This window comes from Molothrus aeneus, chromosome 7 (genome assembly GCF_037042795.1).
Source record: "Molothrus aeneus isolate 106 chromosome 7, BPBGC_Maene_1.0, whole genome shotgun sequence".
In the NCBI taxonomy this organism is placed as follows: domain Eukaryota; kingdom Metazoa; phylum Chordata; class Aves; order Passeriformes; family Icteridae; genus Molothrus; species Molothrus aeneus.
The window spans coordinates 32,466,844-32,482,193 of record NC_089652.1 but is presented as its reverse complement, the minus strand read 5'-3'; the positions used below and the strand labels follow the sequence as shown (position 1 = coordinate 32,482,193).

The window sequence follows — 15,350 nt, the reverse complement described above, 5'->3', positions numbered from 1 at the left end:
AAAAAAAAAAGTCTATAACAACAGGAAAAGGAACTACTGCTTGCAGTATTGCAGCTTTCTGTCTTGCCTCAGAGATGGCTCCCAGCATTGTATTGTTTTCATTCCAATTTAAAAAGGGGGAGGAAAATTATTTTTCTATGTTAACTGTCTCTTTTGTCCATGGGCATTACTGATTTGATTTCTTAAAGACCAAAGTAAAATTGGTTGTTCCTGTCTGCATATAAAGATTCTGAACATCAGCTGGCATCTGTCCTTGCTTCATCATCATCATCAACAGTTCTGAAAGGACCCCTGGAAGTTCTCCTGCTTCTCAGAATTTTAAGACAAATTAGTGTCTCTCCTGGTGAAAACTGCTATACTGCAACTACTGTACAGATTGGATTTTCACCCCCTTTTTCCTTTATTTTGTGTACAGTAAGGTCATTTAAACCGGAACAAAATGTTTGTCTGCTGTATTTTAAATTTCAGTGCATGATCCTGCTTGCTTCCCTTGTGACACCAGCACATCAGAGGAACTTCACAAGGTAGTCATGTTTTCTGGAAAATAGTTTATTGAGTGCTTAGGCAATTAAAAACTACAAGGTTTTGCTTGCAGTTGCAGAAGCAAGAAAAAAGTTAAACATAAATTAGTTACGTGATTTGCTACTTATAGTGCTTCTGAAACCCTCATTTTAATCAGTCATTGTCTACCATGACCTTCATATGAATATATCTGGCCCTTAAATTTATGTAGCAGAATATTTATAGATTAAAAAGTGCCTTTCTATGGCATAGGGCAATATTTATGAAAGCTGATGGAGATTTTCAGTCTTTTTACTAGGTTTCACCTACACCCACTTGATTTTTCTGGCATAAGTGACTTTATTCCATAATCCACCAGGAATAAGAATTAAGTAATTCAGTCAGTGGAAAATAAGCCCCACTTGTCCAGAAGCTTTAGTTGACAGATCAAATAAGAGAAGGAAAAAAAAAAGCAGCCAGATAGTAACTGCAGTTACTCAAAACTACATTTGTTGTGTAGAATTTCCATTCCAAGTATTGTTTTCATCTTCTCCATCATCTTGAGTCCTCAGTCTATATATTTTGCCTTCTTTTTTGAAGTCTTCCCCCCGCTTTTCCACTACTCGTTTCCTGACTGCTTGCCTAGGGCACAAAAGAACAGTGAGGTTTGACAGTTTCCTCAGTAATAATTACACAAGAGAAGCAACAACTGCAATAAACACAAATCATCCATCCTTCTCTTATCCTCAAGAATAGTTTTCTTCAACCCTTTGTTTCCTTGGGAAGCAATACCCAGGTGAAAATTTGTCACTTAGCAGTCAGACAGAGTGGCAGACTCTCATTTTCCCTGTCATTGAAGCAATAAGTGGCTTCTTCACCAGAAACAGCTGAGCAGCTCTCCTGGTACATGGGAGATCTCATTCTCTAGGCAATACAAAACCTGTCAAAACCAGACTTCATCTGCTTCTGTTTCTTGAACAACCATCCCCTAACAGTTTGATATCTCATTTTTACCTTCCAAACAGTATCAGCTGAAGTGAAGCTCACCTTTGTAGTTACAGCTGAATTCCCTATTCATAAATAACTGCGAGACAATGCTTTTCCTACTGTGTAATTGGAAGTTCAGTTCCCAACTACAAGATTAAAGCAATTGCAGCAAGAGGCTCGAGAAACAGCTGCCTGAAACGCTTTGCCTTACCTGCTTTGCTCGAGGCTGCCCGACGTGGAGGGAGCTGAGTGCTCTTGCTGATGAGCTGATCTCACAGAGGGCTGTGAGGGGGGTGGGCTCGTAAACAGGAAGTTGCTAATGAATCTCCAAACCGCTAAGAGGGGGTAAAGGATTGTGCCCAAGAACTTCCACAGATCACTGCCCGAAGCCTGAACAACAGAAGTCGCAGGTCTTCCTGCCTGTCATGAACACACCAAGCAAACCTGTCAGGTGTTAAAAGTCCTGCTCTTGTAGACAGAGTATTTCACACATCCTTTCTAAGCAGCTCAGCAGACACAAAAAAACAACTTTGGTTACAGCTTAGACAAGTGTCTATGCCACCATTTATCTGCTTCAGAGAAATTTCTCCAAATCAGTCCTGACAAAAACTAGAGTAATTTTGCAATCTTTAGACAAAGAAAATCCCCAAATTCAAGCCCAATACCATCACGGCCAACTAACAGCAAGTATCCAGCTACTGTACTGCTGTTTGAAAAATCAGACACGCCAAAACCCAGCACCTACCGGCAGCAGCACTACTGAAGCACTGGGTGCTAACTCGAGTTCCAGTAACTTCTTTCCATAATCTTCTTTGGTAAACTCCCTCCTGGGAAACATTGTCGCCAGTGAAAAATTGCCGTAAGTGTTACCAACCGTCTGCGAAGCACATAAAGAAAACATTTGATTTATAACTGCTCATTTTCAAACAACTGTTTATTTGCCAGCTGAATATACCTTAGCAAGAGTTTTGTATCAAATTATCAATCATCCTCAGAGTAAGAGATGAAATATTGTTCATTTTTCTCTATATCTTACTAATGACACACTGCAGCAATCCAAAGGCACTTGGTGGCACTGGAGAAGGCTGCTAAAACTCCCTTCAAATACCCATTAGGGAAAGGAGTTGATGACAACTCCACCACCATAACAACTACTTGAGGCTCAACAAATCCTAATCAGCACATAGCTGAGAAACAAAATGCCCATACTACCTGTGCAGCAAACTGCCTGGCTTCTTCTAGCCGTGCTTCAGATGGGAACTGGTTGGTGAAGGAAGATCCATCGGGGAGGCGGAACTGAATCCTGGCTATTGCACTGCGGGACAGGTATTGGGGTCAGTCAGGACATGAACACTTACAGACAAAGGCTCCTGGGCCTTGAGCTTGGTACTACTGAAATGTGGCAGAGGGGGACAGTCATCCTGCCCAGGGCAGTGCAGAAGGGTTGTAAGATTGAATTCACAATGGAAAACCACCTGCTGATCTCAATGGATCTCTTCCACAATTCCATATAAGGTTCCCATAGGTTTGGATAATTCTTAAACCAGCAGTGCTGGGCAAAGCAGGAGACAGCTCTGACATGGGCAGCTGATGGCTTCAACCCAGCCTTGCTGAATCCAAGCCATCCACACACAGCCCCTGGATCTGCACCAAGCTTCCCAGCAGTGCTGACATTATCCAGTCATTCTGTCCAGGCATAATCTTGGGCATTCTCACCTTATCTAGTACCCCAGCAAGCTCCATTATACTGGTATTTAAATCAAAGCTCAGACACAAAACAGCTCTTATCTAACTAAAATAACACACCAGTAAAGGTGGTCAGTGTTTCATGATCATGAATGTCAAAAAGATGAGAGCTCTCAAAGAGCATCACGTTCATGTAAACAGCTACCTTTAATGTCACTATTTAAACAGCTCAACATGGCAACCAGAGATGAGGAGATATATTAACTCTTGTAAAAAAGTTTCTTTATCTCTCTCCCCCAAAATACACACTTGTGTCTCTACTGCAACTCACCTTCGCTCCCTTTGAGCTGCCTCTTTTCTGGCCTCTATTTCAGCCTGTTTAGCCTGAAGAGCTGCAGCTTTTGCAGCTTCTGCTTCTTCCTTCGACTTTGCAAAGCGAGCTGCCCTCTCAGCACGATCCTGTGGAAGGATCAAAGGGAAACCTTCATTGTTAACATAACTTGTTGCTTAACATTCATTAGACAGCTATGATCTATACTCGTGAACCAACTGCACAGATACACACAGACCATATGGAGAAAAGACAGTGGAACTGCAAAGAATTATTCAGTGCCAAACTGCACAATCTTGTGTCATTAGCCAAGATGACACTTCTCACTGAGTCACTTCCCACAACCAGTTGTTAATAGATATCTTCCCATGCAAGCTCAACACAGCAGGGAAGATAAAGGCAAAAACCTTACACAACTGCAATTCTGAGTGTTCTATATCAAAACCTAATAATGAGGAAGAATTTCAGTTGTTATTTACTGTTTACATCCATATATGCACACACACATATATACTAACTTGGAAAATAATCCTCCTCACCATTCTGAGAGCAGTGTTCTTGTGTATGTTCTACAATTAAATACTCCTCATGCTTGTCTTTTAGCACCATGCCTAAATTGCAATTATTTTTACAGTTATATGATAATTCTCCACTAGGCTCAAGCAATATGACAGAAATGTTTGTTCATATAGAAAAGAATTGTGAAGATGAAAGCAGAAGTTTCATTTTATACGCAGGAAATGCGTATAAAATGAAACAGATTCCATTGTCTCCTATAAAAAAACATAAACCCCAAACACAAAAATTGTTACTATACAAGGCTATACAAGATTCCAAATGGAAAAATGAATAATCTTTCAAAGCCTCAGCAAATGAGAAAAATTATCATTTTAGCACACTGTGAGAGAGAGAAGCAGCAAACTCTCTTCCAAAATGCAAAATTTACCATTGCAATCTGTTGCCTTATGCGCTCTCTGGCAGCCCTCTCTTCTGCCTTTTCTCTGTTCCTTTCCTCCAACATACGTTTGGTCAGTTCTTCTTCCTGTCGTCTTTTGTACTCCAACATTTCTTTACCAGTTTTCCTTCTTTCAATTTCTTTCTTAATTTCTTTCTGAATAAAGAGATATAAAAATTGGACCACAAAATTACCTTGGGAAAGAGAAAAGACTGAAGTATGTTTGTGTAAGGTGGAATTAATTATTTATTATTTATTCAAATAAGGGTTAAAAAAAACAAACCTGCAACTGCAAGGGGTTTTACACTTTTGTGTTACCTGTTCTTCTTCTTTCCTTTTCTCTTCTCGTCTTTCTTCAAGCTTTTTTGTTAACCTGAATTTAAGAATAGAGTGAAAAGTCGTATCATTGCAGTATTTTCAAATGTTAATGAAGCATTTGCAAGCCCAGGAGAACACATGAAAATGAGCTGTAGCACTGTGCTAATAGCTCGTGTACCAGCAGTGATTCATTCCCATGTGGGTGCACCTTCCATGCAAAGGGCAGTGGTGATTTCACCACCTCCTTTCTCACTGCAGAGTTCTTCTAACATATTCCTTTTGTCCTTTTTCCACTCATTAAATGAAGATTCCTACATTTTCTTACTCTTGAATCAACTTATGAAGATATACAATAAGCAAATACTATTTATGATCTATGGTAACAGAAACACTAAATCTCAGTCTCTTTTTAGCTATTTAAGCCATCTGGTTTATTCTGCACATCATCTCCTAAAATGGAACACAAGTAATATATAGCCCTGACATAGATGCAGATGCATCTGTCTCAGCTATCCAGAAAAATGCCTCAGAATAAAGATTAACTTAAAAGAACAAAGTAAATTCTCAATACAGATTGACAATAAAATTCCAACATATTTGAAGTCTGGGAAAAGGGCAGGCATGACCCAAAGTCAAAAGTCTCATAATCAGAAAAACATATGGTAGCTGTTCAAAAGAAAGTGGTAATTACCACAGAGCTTGGCCTCTTTCTCCCCCTTGCAAAAAATGCTGTAGATAAATTATGCATTATTTAAAAAGGAACATTGATAAATATATTAAAATGTTTACTGCATTGCCTTATCAGTGGTAAGTAAAAAATATACCTCTTGTCTAATAACTTTAGAAGAAAACTAAAATAAGCATGAAAAAGATTTAAAATATATTCTAGTATTATAAATATTCCTATTTTCTAAACATGTGTTATGGTTTTAGACAGGTTATTTCAAGTATCAATTACTTACTAAAAACAAGTTTATAAACAATATCCCATATTTAAAAACAATTAATGATGAATCAATCATGTTTTGAGCCAGGTGTTGCTGATCACCAGGCTTCAAAAAACTGAACTCAAGTCATTACTGCTCACTGATCAAAACATGAGCCTCAGAATAGGATTCCACTGACTTTTTCAATGACTGTAGTCACCAAACCAACAAGAAGAAATAAGATGACATCTCTATACAAACCTAGGTTGGCATTTTATTGCACCAGTTTCCATTGCTTTGAGTTCAATGTTTCAATTAATTCAAGAACCTGCAGCAAACGTATTCTCTCTATTGAAGTTATATCAAAGGTGAACACTTACAGTTTTCCAGATTACCTTTCTTTCAAAGAACATGAGGAATTATATTAATTAAAAACCTGATTTGGTATCAGCCCTAGTATTGTCAGAGACATGTAATAGAAAGTAAGACCACCAGTATTTGCCAGATGACAACAGATGAAGGACCAAAATCCTGTAATTAAATGTGTTTGTTAAAAAAACCCCAAACCAACCCAAAACCCAACAAAACTGCCTCCTGAGAAACAAATACAACAGATTAAGAAGTCTGCAAAAAAGACTTGCCTTTCTACTTTGAGTGTAAGATCATTCACAGGCTGAGCATCATTTGCTTGCTCATCTGCAGAATTAGTTGCTTCCTGGTTTGCTTCACCTGAATTTGCTTCATCTTCAAGGGATTTACAAGAAAGAAGAAAAAAAGAAAAGGTGCATTTCTTATCATAACAATTATCAGGCTCACTGCTAGCCACAATTTTCAACTGGGATATCTCATACAGGGTTCTGTTACTTAGACTCTCTCCCTCAATCCGGTTTCAGGTTACTAAGCCAAAAACCTCTTTAACTGAACCCTTTTTCAGGAAAGCATACACAGTTTTATTGAGTTATAAACCAAAGATTCCTCCTTAAAACTAAGCAGAATGACAAGTTATCTTTCCCTCTAGACTTGCACAAAGCTTTCTGGAATATCCCAAGTTTTTCTTCAGTGAGTCTGCTCAATATGTATCCTTTTATGTACCATCATGTAACAACTTAAGAAAAGCCATTTCCAAAGCAAATGAGGTGCCATTTGAGGTGGCAAGAACACTAACCATTACCAGCAGAAGATGCTATTGTCTCAGGCATAAGAGCCTCAGCAGAGTTACAAAGCCCTGCTCTGGATTCTGCATTTTCTGGAGCACCATCAGACTGAGAGGAGGGACAGGGAGCAGATGCCTGACTGCCGTTCTCCACAGGCCGCCCTTTCCCTGTGTGCATCTAAGAAATTGGGAAGAGAGAATGAAGTCTATGAAAGTTCAAATATTTTTCACAGGTTAAAAAAAGGTCAAGACTGAATTATTACTGAAGAATCAGCCCTACTGAAATTATAAAACTAGAATTACCACATATTGTTGAGTATGGTACAATCATGCATTTCATATTTTTTTTTCTAATTTTAGTCTTGCACTTGAAATCAAAGTGATAAAGCAATCTACATTTGTATATAACTTTATAAGTCCACATTACAGAACAATATTACATAACCACATTATAAGCTGAAGAGTAATCCCCTTAAAGGTGAGTTGTCACATTTTGTCATTCCAGTTTAGAGCTCTTGACACATTTCTCCAGTACCGTGGGTTTATTTACAGAGGTGATCTAAACCAAACAAAAATTAATGCAGCACATGTGCACAGTGCTTCCAACCTGTGTGCTGAACCCAAGGTTGCAGATTTTATTGTTGGAAGGACAGAACCAGTAACTCACTGGTTCTGCTTCCACCAGTAACTTCCAAAGGCACAAGCTGAGGCCCAGGGCCATCACTGAACTGAGCATTACCAGCTCCACCTGGAAGATCCAGCCTGTCAGCATTACCTGTTTGACTTTATGGATTCTGGTAACAAGCTCTTCCACAGAAACGCTGCCAGCAATAACTTCCAAAGGGATTCCATTGTCTCCTATAAAAAAGCTGGATGGGACGCACACTACGGGATCTGCACAGGAAGTTAAGGGCAGTGAATGGCAGGAGTTGACACAGAGTGACAGGGCAAAGCAGACCTGCCTACAGCAGCTTCTAGGCCAGGGCCCTCATCCCCAGCTGCTCACCAGCAGCCAGGGATGGGGGAGGAAGAAAGAAAAAGATGCTGGCAAACATTACATGCAACTGGTAAGCATTTCTACTTTCCTTTTTACTGGTTTAAGCCAAAGTATTTTTCTCCAGCTTTTCAGGCAACTGATTATGCATTGACTTGAGAATATTTTGTTTTAGTGTCAGACAACATCTTAAGTAGACAGTAATGAAATCTCCCGAGGATGGAGGATATGCAAGTTAAGAATTCCCAGGATCACACAGAATTAATGAGCTGTAAGCAGTGACCTCCTTGAGGCAGGCAGGGCTTTACCTGGCTTCACACCTGGGTATGTGACAGAACCCAGGCCACTGTTTATTCCCCCTCCTCTGAACCTCTGAGCCCCAGCTCATAATTTAAAGCATTTTTTGTTTGTTTTCTAATGCTGATTAGTAGGACCAACAGGTTATTTAGATTACATAAAGCTTTAGATAATTTTCTATTTAGAGAATTACATAGGATTAACATAAAAAAACCCAATTTGCTCACTTTCTCTAATAACTGACAGCTAGTTGAATACACAGATGGTATCTATTAACACAGTTTATTGCATAGTTTTGTGCCAAAATAATTATTTTCAATAGCATTGCTTGTAAGTATTTGTCTTAAGAAGGGTATTAACTTGTAAAGAGCAATTATCTGTAATCATAATGTAGCATCTAAACAGATCTCAAAGGATACAAATTTGAGAAAACTGCAGGCATGCTTCACTGTTTAAAAGAAAAGATTCATTTAGGAGTAGCAATCATTTTGCAACAACTTCAGATTAAGTCTTTCATCATAAAAATAACTGTCCTACAAAACTATTTAAATACTTGAGAGAACACTAAAAGCAAATTTGCACTGCATCTTATCATTAACATTCTGCAAAAGTGTTGACATGGTGACAATCCTTGGTTGTCACAGTTGACTACATAAAAATTAGGAAAGCAGTGCTAAAAGGCAAGTCAGGAAAAAGAAATCTAGTCTATTGAGCATTTCAATGTAGTAAATCTAATAAAATGTCTATAGAGCATTTCAAAATAATACCATTTGGGGAAATGTCAGTGCACTTTGTGTACATGGACTGGAACACAAACATTAACAAAAATAGCTGAGTAATTTACCCAGGAGCTTAAATGCTTCTCCATTCTATGTGTTACAATGGAGGCAAACACATTTTCTCTGGGGCTTTACAGATTTTTATCTTTCTGAATTCATGAAAGGTTTTTAATTCATTATGTAACTTGGCAAATGAAGAACTGCCTCTAGCACTTGCATTTTTAATAGCATTTTTGTGTCTCTTCCAGTTGAGAAAGGGCAACCTCAAGCATTCTATTACTAGTACTGGAATACAGTCTGAAATACTCAATGAGTATGTGCAGAACACAAGAATAAATGTTAACATTTTCTCAGGCTTTAGGGACTCCAGGAGTACTGAATTCACTTCTGTTCTGGAACCCTGTATTTACACTACCTCCTAATCAGGGTGAGGACTTCAAAAGCCTCTTACTGTCATCATTATCAATGAAAGATTGTATAAGAGACAGAATTAGAATAGGCTCAAACCTTTTGGTGTCAATTTTAATAGCAACAAAACCATCTGATGCAGCTTCAGTCACCTTCTCGTCTTCCCACCTTGCAGCCATCTCAGCAGATTGTTCATCTTCACCTGCAAGACACAGCACACACATGAGTTAAACCCACCACAAATTGCTGTTTCTGCCCTGATTTTACCTTTCCTTCGATCCCTTGGATTCACCTTTGTAAAACGCTCTAGGGATTATTTTCAAGTCAGTTTATAATTATTATTTTTAATAATCTGGAGACAATTCACTCCAGCTCATTTACTTTGATATGTCAAAACTATGTTCTGCTTGCCCCTCATAAGTTTAATTATATATTAGTACATCAGTTGCTAGTAGGTAAAACTATGTTCTTCACTCCCTGTAAATACATAATTCAGCAGGTAAGGTTTCACAGTTTGACAGTGTAAAAAAAAAATCCCCAAACCAAGAAACATTTATTTGCAAATTATTTATAACTTAGTTTTGTATTCCATTTCCTGACATTAACAGTAACCGTATGATGAGAGGAAAAGGTGTGAGGAGCACAGAACAAGAATAACAAATGCAGAGGAGCTACTTGGATAAGAGGAACTGAAAAGGTGTTCAGGGGCCAAAGATTCAGAGGTGTTATTTTAATCAGATGAAACAGATCAATCATACATTTATGTCCTAAAACACCAGTTTGGTGAGGGTGTGGGTTAATAAATAGATTCTGATGAATATTAACCATCTTTCAACAAGTACACTGGCCTGCAACCATTTCTTTATCTTCAATCTGTATTACTTCCTAGCAGCTTGGAATGGACTGCAGTCTTAATGAAGAATCCAAGTCACAAGTATAGAAGTATAGCAGTCCATTATTCAGTGACAACAACAAACCACTTGTTTGTTTCATCCCAGTTGCCATTCCATGCAATATTTTTGACTTGTTAAAGATCAGGAGTTACATGTGGCATCTCCCAGTGAAGTGCTGCTATCTGGTCACAAGGCCTCTCACAGGGGCATGTATCAAAAATACAATTTTGGAAAAGTGGTTTTCAACCACATGTCTCAGTTTTTCCCTGGAAATTACTGGAGCAAGTAAGAAAGTATCTACCTCTATTATTATTCTTCTGCATAAGCAAGCAAATATTTAGGCTATTTTACGTGGGAACCTTTCCTCTTGCCATAAGTGCAGTGCTTCCAAGTGTGGTCAATGCAGCTGTTGTGCCCAGAGCAGCTCAGCCTCCTCTCCTGTTTCCAAATGCTCACAGGCAGGCAGCTGCTTCCCCACACACTGTTTCACAAGGACATGTGCTCAACTGATTAGGCTACTAAAAATATCTAAATACTTGCCTAACACTAACTTTTCCACACAGCCAACTGCTGGAGAGAAAAGAATGCTGAAAGACACAAACATGGCAGAGGCTGCTCACAGTACAGTCTGAGAGATGACTGAATGAAAATGCTGATAGCTCACATTTTATAAAGCTCTGGGCCATGATGTTAATATTGTCACTGCCCACTGAACAGTTGCTTATTCTCATACATCTTTTTGTTTTGATAACCCTTTCTCATTTAGGGGTTAGGGTTCATTTATTACAGTTTGTAGCTGTAATTATATCCTGAATTCAAAACTGCCAGGTCACAGGAAAAACATCAGAAAAGTCAAGAGGTCAAGTGCAACAGAACTTGACATAATTCATAATTCTGCTAAACACTGAGCCAGCACAACAGCCTTAGAATTCTGGATCCTAAACCTCTCAGATTTCTTGTTTCTCAAACAAAAACATCACTCTATTTCACTTAGTGAAATGATCTGTAAACAACTCAGTCACAGTTACACTTCCTCATCTCTTAAATCTGATCAGGAAAATCTATATAGGGAAAACATCAATCATCTCTCAAGTGATTCACATACTGGACAAGACTCTTCTTCTGCAATAATTTACTTCCTGTATGAGGAGCTAACTCAAAACCATCACAGGTTGTCAGAAGACTTTAATTCTCCTCAGCACACAGTTATCAGGGAAGTGTTTTCCTTTCAGAAGGAGAGAGATAAGCCAAACTTACTTCTCCATGTCCAACATTTCATAACTACTCAGTAAGAGAGGATTGCCATTCTGGAAATGCCAGGAAGCCAGGACATTAAACCACTCACCTCCTCCTCCTCTGCAGTATTTCACTTATTTAACTTGCAAAGTGCCTTGATACATCTTGGCTACAAATAACTAACAAACAGCTTATGTGAGCAAATCACCATTTTGTAAAAAAAATTATTCAAATAATAAAGTTATGAACAAAAGGAGGCAGGTTTCTACAAACATTGAAACTGAGCAAACATTTTAATTTAAAGCTTTTTATTGTCACACACATACCCTTTCATTTTTTCACTCTGAAAATCACTTTTTATGAGTTGGCCTGGTATTTTAATGATCAGAACATGTCTAACCTTTGGAAAGATACAAAATAATCTGCAACACCTCAGTCAGAGGAGGTTTTGTATCAAATGAACTACCAAGTTTAGATTAGTGACTCAAAGGATCAAAGGCTTTTTAACTCTGTAGGCTACAAAATCATCTGCAGAACAGCTACCAACAAGATACCAGGGATGTTCAAAGAATCATAACATATCCTGGGCTGGGAGGGACCCACAAAGATCATCAAGTCCAACTCCTGGCCCTGCACAGGACACCCCAAAAATCCTCCCATGTACATTTAGAGAGAGCATTTTCCAAATTCTCCCTGAACTCTTCCCTGAGGAGCCTATTCTACTGCCCAACAGCCTCTGGGGCCAGAAGCTTTTCCTGATATCCAGCCTGCACCTCCCCTGCCACAACTTCACACCATGCCCGGGGGCACCTGCCTTGCCAGACCTGTTGCACTGTCAGGAATCCTCTCCCTGAGCAGCAGCACAGGGAAGGTGCTGCTGGCCATTACTCCATGGCACAAATAACTCGTGTGTTCCCCAGTCACAACCCCCTTACCTGGCGTGTCCAGAGCCCCCCAACTTCTCACCTCAATATTTCAAAGCAGTTTCTGAGGCAGACCTGCTTCACCTCATGCTCTCTGGGGAGAATGGAGCAACCCCTTTTATTGCAACTTCCCATGAGTTCAATGGCATCTTTAATGCTCTTACACCATCCTGTCACCAGAATGTGCCATGAAGGTTTGAAACACTGAGCTCAAAATGCTGGGATTATGGCTGCAAGCAAAAAGCCTTTAGGAGAAACCTGCTCGAATGATGTACACTTACAATCACAAATGCCACCTCATTTCTAACATAAATAACCATATTATTACTTGCTTGACTAGAAAATATTCTGGAACCAGAAAGAATAATCTATTTCTTCATTTTCTAGAGAAAATGTAAGTGAAGTGCAGAGGAGAGGGAGAGAGGGACAGGCAGATGGTGGTGGAAACCAAACACAGATGGACATATCTGTCCAATTAGAATTTCCTAATTTTGGTCAACTGTACCTAACAGCTATCCTACACAATGGCTGCCCCAACACAATTTTAACTTCTCTCATTATGTTTTTTCCATAGATATTATTGGATGAAGTGTACAGAACCAAACACTGCTGAAAGCCTGCTCTCCAGGTGGGAAGTGTGGGGTGTAAAGGCTCAAAGTTACCATCACTGTGCAGTTTGAAACGTGTTTCTACCCAAACAACAAATTCAACCTCTGCTACACAAAACCAGACTATTCTTCCAGCACTCCACATCCTTCAAACACAGCTGCTTCCACACACACTGAGAAAGTTCTTGGGCTTCCCAGCTGCCTTTCCCAGCACATGTAACAGAACAGTTCCATGATCAGCTCTGCCACGGATCAGCTGCCCTGATCCCACGGTGCCCAGGGTGGACCAGATGTGGGCAGAACTCTCCAACTGTTCCATTTCAGAGATGTGCCTGGCTGAAGTCATGCTCTGCCTTTTCCAGGGCTCGTAGGAACAAACAAAACAAATCCTCACAGCACACACAGTGACAAAACTAGGTTACATCCCTGCAACCATAAATGTATCTCCCCTGTGTATCTACATATTCCTACACCCACCTAGTCAACATCAGAATCTAATGGGCCCCATTTTGTGCAGAACTTTTGTTTCATAAAAAATACTGGACATAAGTTACAACATGCATTTCTCCCTGATTTATGTATCAAGCTGAAACTACTCAGAGGCCCACCAAAGACCCTCTGTCACTGCCCTTTTGAGCTGGGCAGGTGAGAGAATGTCATGGAAGGCTCATGGGAAGAGATAAGGGCAGGGGGAGATCACTCACCTGTAATCTTTGCAGGCAAAACAGATTTGACTTGGGGAAAAATTTATTTAACTTATTAGTAATCAAAAATCAGAGCAGAATCAGGGGAAATGAAAACAAATCTCCTCCCCACCCCACCTGCAGTCAGTTCCTCACACCTTGTCTCTGCTGCTCCTTCCTCCTCAGGGGTTGGACTCCTCATACTTTTCCAGCATGGGATCCCTCCCAAATTGTGCAATGTGATTCTTTCTCAAGGGCTGAGGTTCTTCATGAACTGCTCCACCCCGTCCCTTACTCCAACACAGCCCAATCTGTGCTCTGACCAGACCTTGATTTCTATCAGTACGTTTACTATCCAGCAGAAAATGCTGTTCTCCAAGCACATGGAGACGTGTGTTAAAGGAATTTAACTGCACTTTTCTGTTCACATCCCCTTTGGGAGTGAACTTCTTGAAGCCACGTGAGTCCCACAGTTCAATAGTTCTTAAGGGAACAACTGTAAGTCACACATTCAACATTGTTACTGTTTCATGAAGCATCTGAAAGCCTTCAAACCACGAGCACCTAAGGCAACAGTAAAATCTTAAGAAACAACGCACACAGAGATACGGAAAAGCTCAAAAATAAGTTAAAGAGCTTGTCTAATCACAGAAGATCAGCTTCAATCGTGTTGGAAAAGACCTCTGAGACCATCGAGTCCAACCTATGACCAAACCCCACCTTGTCAACCAGACCACGGCACTGAGTGCCACGTCCAGCCTTTCCCTAAACACTCCCAGGGACCTCAGCACCTCCTGGACAGCCCATTCCAATGCCTAATCACCCGTTCTGGGAAGAAATTCCTCCCAATATCCAACCTAAACCTCCCCTGGCGCAGCTCAAGACTGTGTCCCTCCTTCCCATGTTTTTTGCATAGAGAAAGGCAGCATACACAAGACGATGTGAATTCCCGCAGGTTCCAATTACGGTGTTATGAAACACGCACTGTCGGTACGAGGAACGGAAACAAAACACAACGAGCAGCCCGGAGAGCTGCACCGGCGAGAATCGGGTGCAGGAGCGCAGAACGGAGGGACGGCGGCACATCGGACGGGCGGGGGCCGGACACCGACACCGCGGGCTGGGGCTGACACAGCACAAATCCCGCTCGGCGGGAGGGGCGGCGGGCGGGACACGGCTGGGAAGGCGCTGCCGGGCCCCGCCGGTGGGGGCGGCGGGCGGCCCCGGGACGTACCGTACCGTACCTGCCACGAACACGACGAAGACGGAGCTGCGCTCCTTGGCGGCGGCGATGGCGGCGGGGACGGAGCCGCCGAACCACATCGTGGGACCGCCGGGACCCGCCGCCCTCAGCGACACCGGCACCGCGCCTGCGCCGCCGCCGCGCCAACCGCCCCCCGCGCGCCTGCGCGCGCCGCCCGGCGCCGCCGCCCCCTGATTGGCTTCCGCTCGCGGCACGCGCAACGCCCGCCCGCCCCCTCCCCGATGGCGCGCGGGGGGCGGTGGCGGGTCCCGCCCCCCTCAGCCCGGCGCCATCTTGGCGGTTCAGGCAGGGCTTGGAGTATTTCCGCAGGAGGGCATCGCCCCTGCGCTCTCCCGCTGCGAAACGGGCTCGGGCCGTCAGGAGAGGCGGCGGGAGCTGCCCGAATTTAGCCCAGGGAAGGGAAGGCTG

At 41.4% G+C, this 15,350-nt stretch overlaps 1 protein-coding gene across 1 annotated transcript; it reads right to left on the bottom strand.

Annotated features, from left to right (window-relative positions):
- Positions 1 to 528: 528 nt before the first annotated feature.
- Positions 529 to 15,054, bottom strand: UBXN4 (UBX domain protein 4). Its single transcript, XM_066553865.1, has 13 exons — positions 14,923 to 15,054; positions 9,435 to 9,537; positions 8,568 to 8,596; positions 7,633 to 7,751; positions 6,870 to 7,035; positions 6,346 to 6,448; positions 4,779 to 4,833; positions 4,452 to 4,616; positions 3,506 to 3,633; positions 2,701 to 2,803; positions 2,234 to 2,365; positions 1,700 to 1,908; positions 529 to 1,143 (listed from the first exon to the last, which is right to left on the bottom strand). The coding sequence occupies exons 1-13, from the start codon at positions 14,999 to 15,001 to the stop codon at positions 1,005 to 1,007; spliced, it is 1,530 nt and encodes a 509-aa protein (XP_066409962.1). The 5' UTR covers positions 15,002 to 15,054; the 3' UTR covers positions 529 to 1,004.
- Between the last annotated feature and the right edge of the window lie 296 nt (positions 15,055 to 15,350).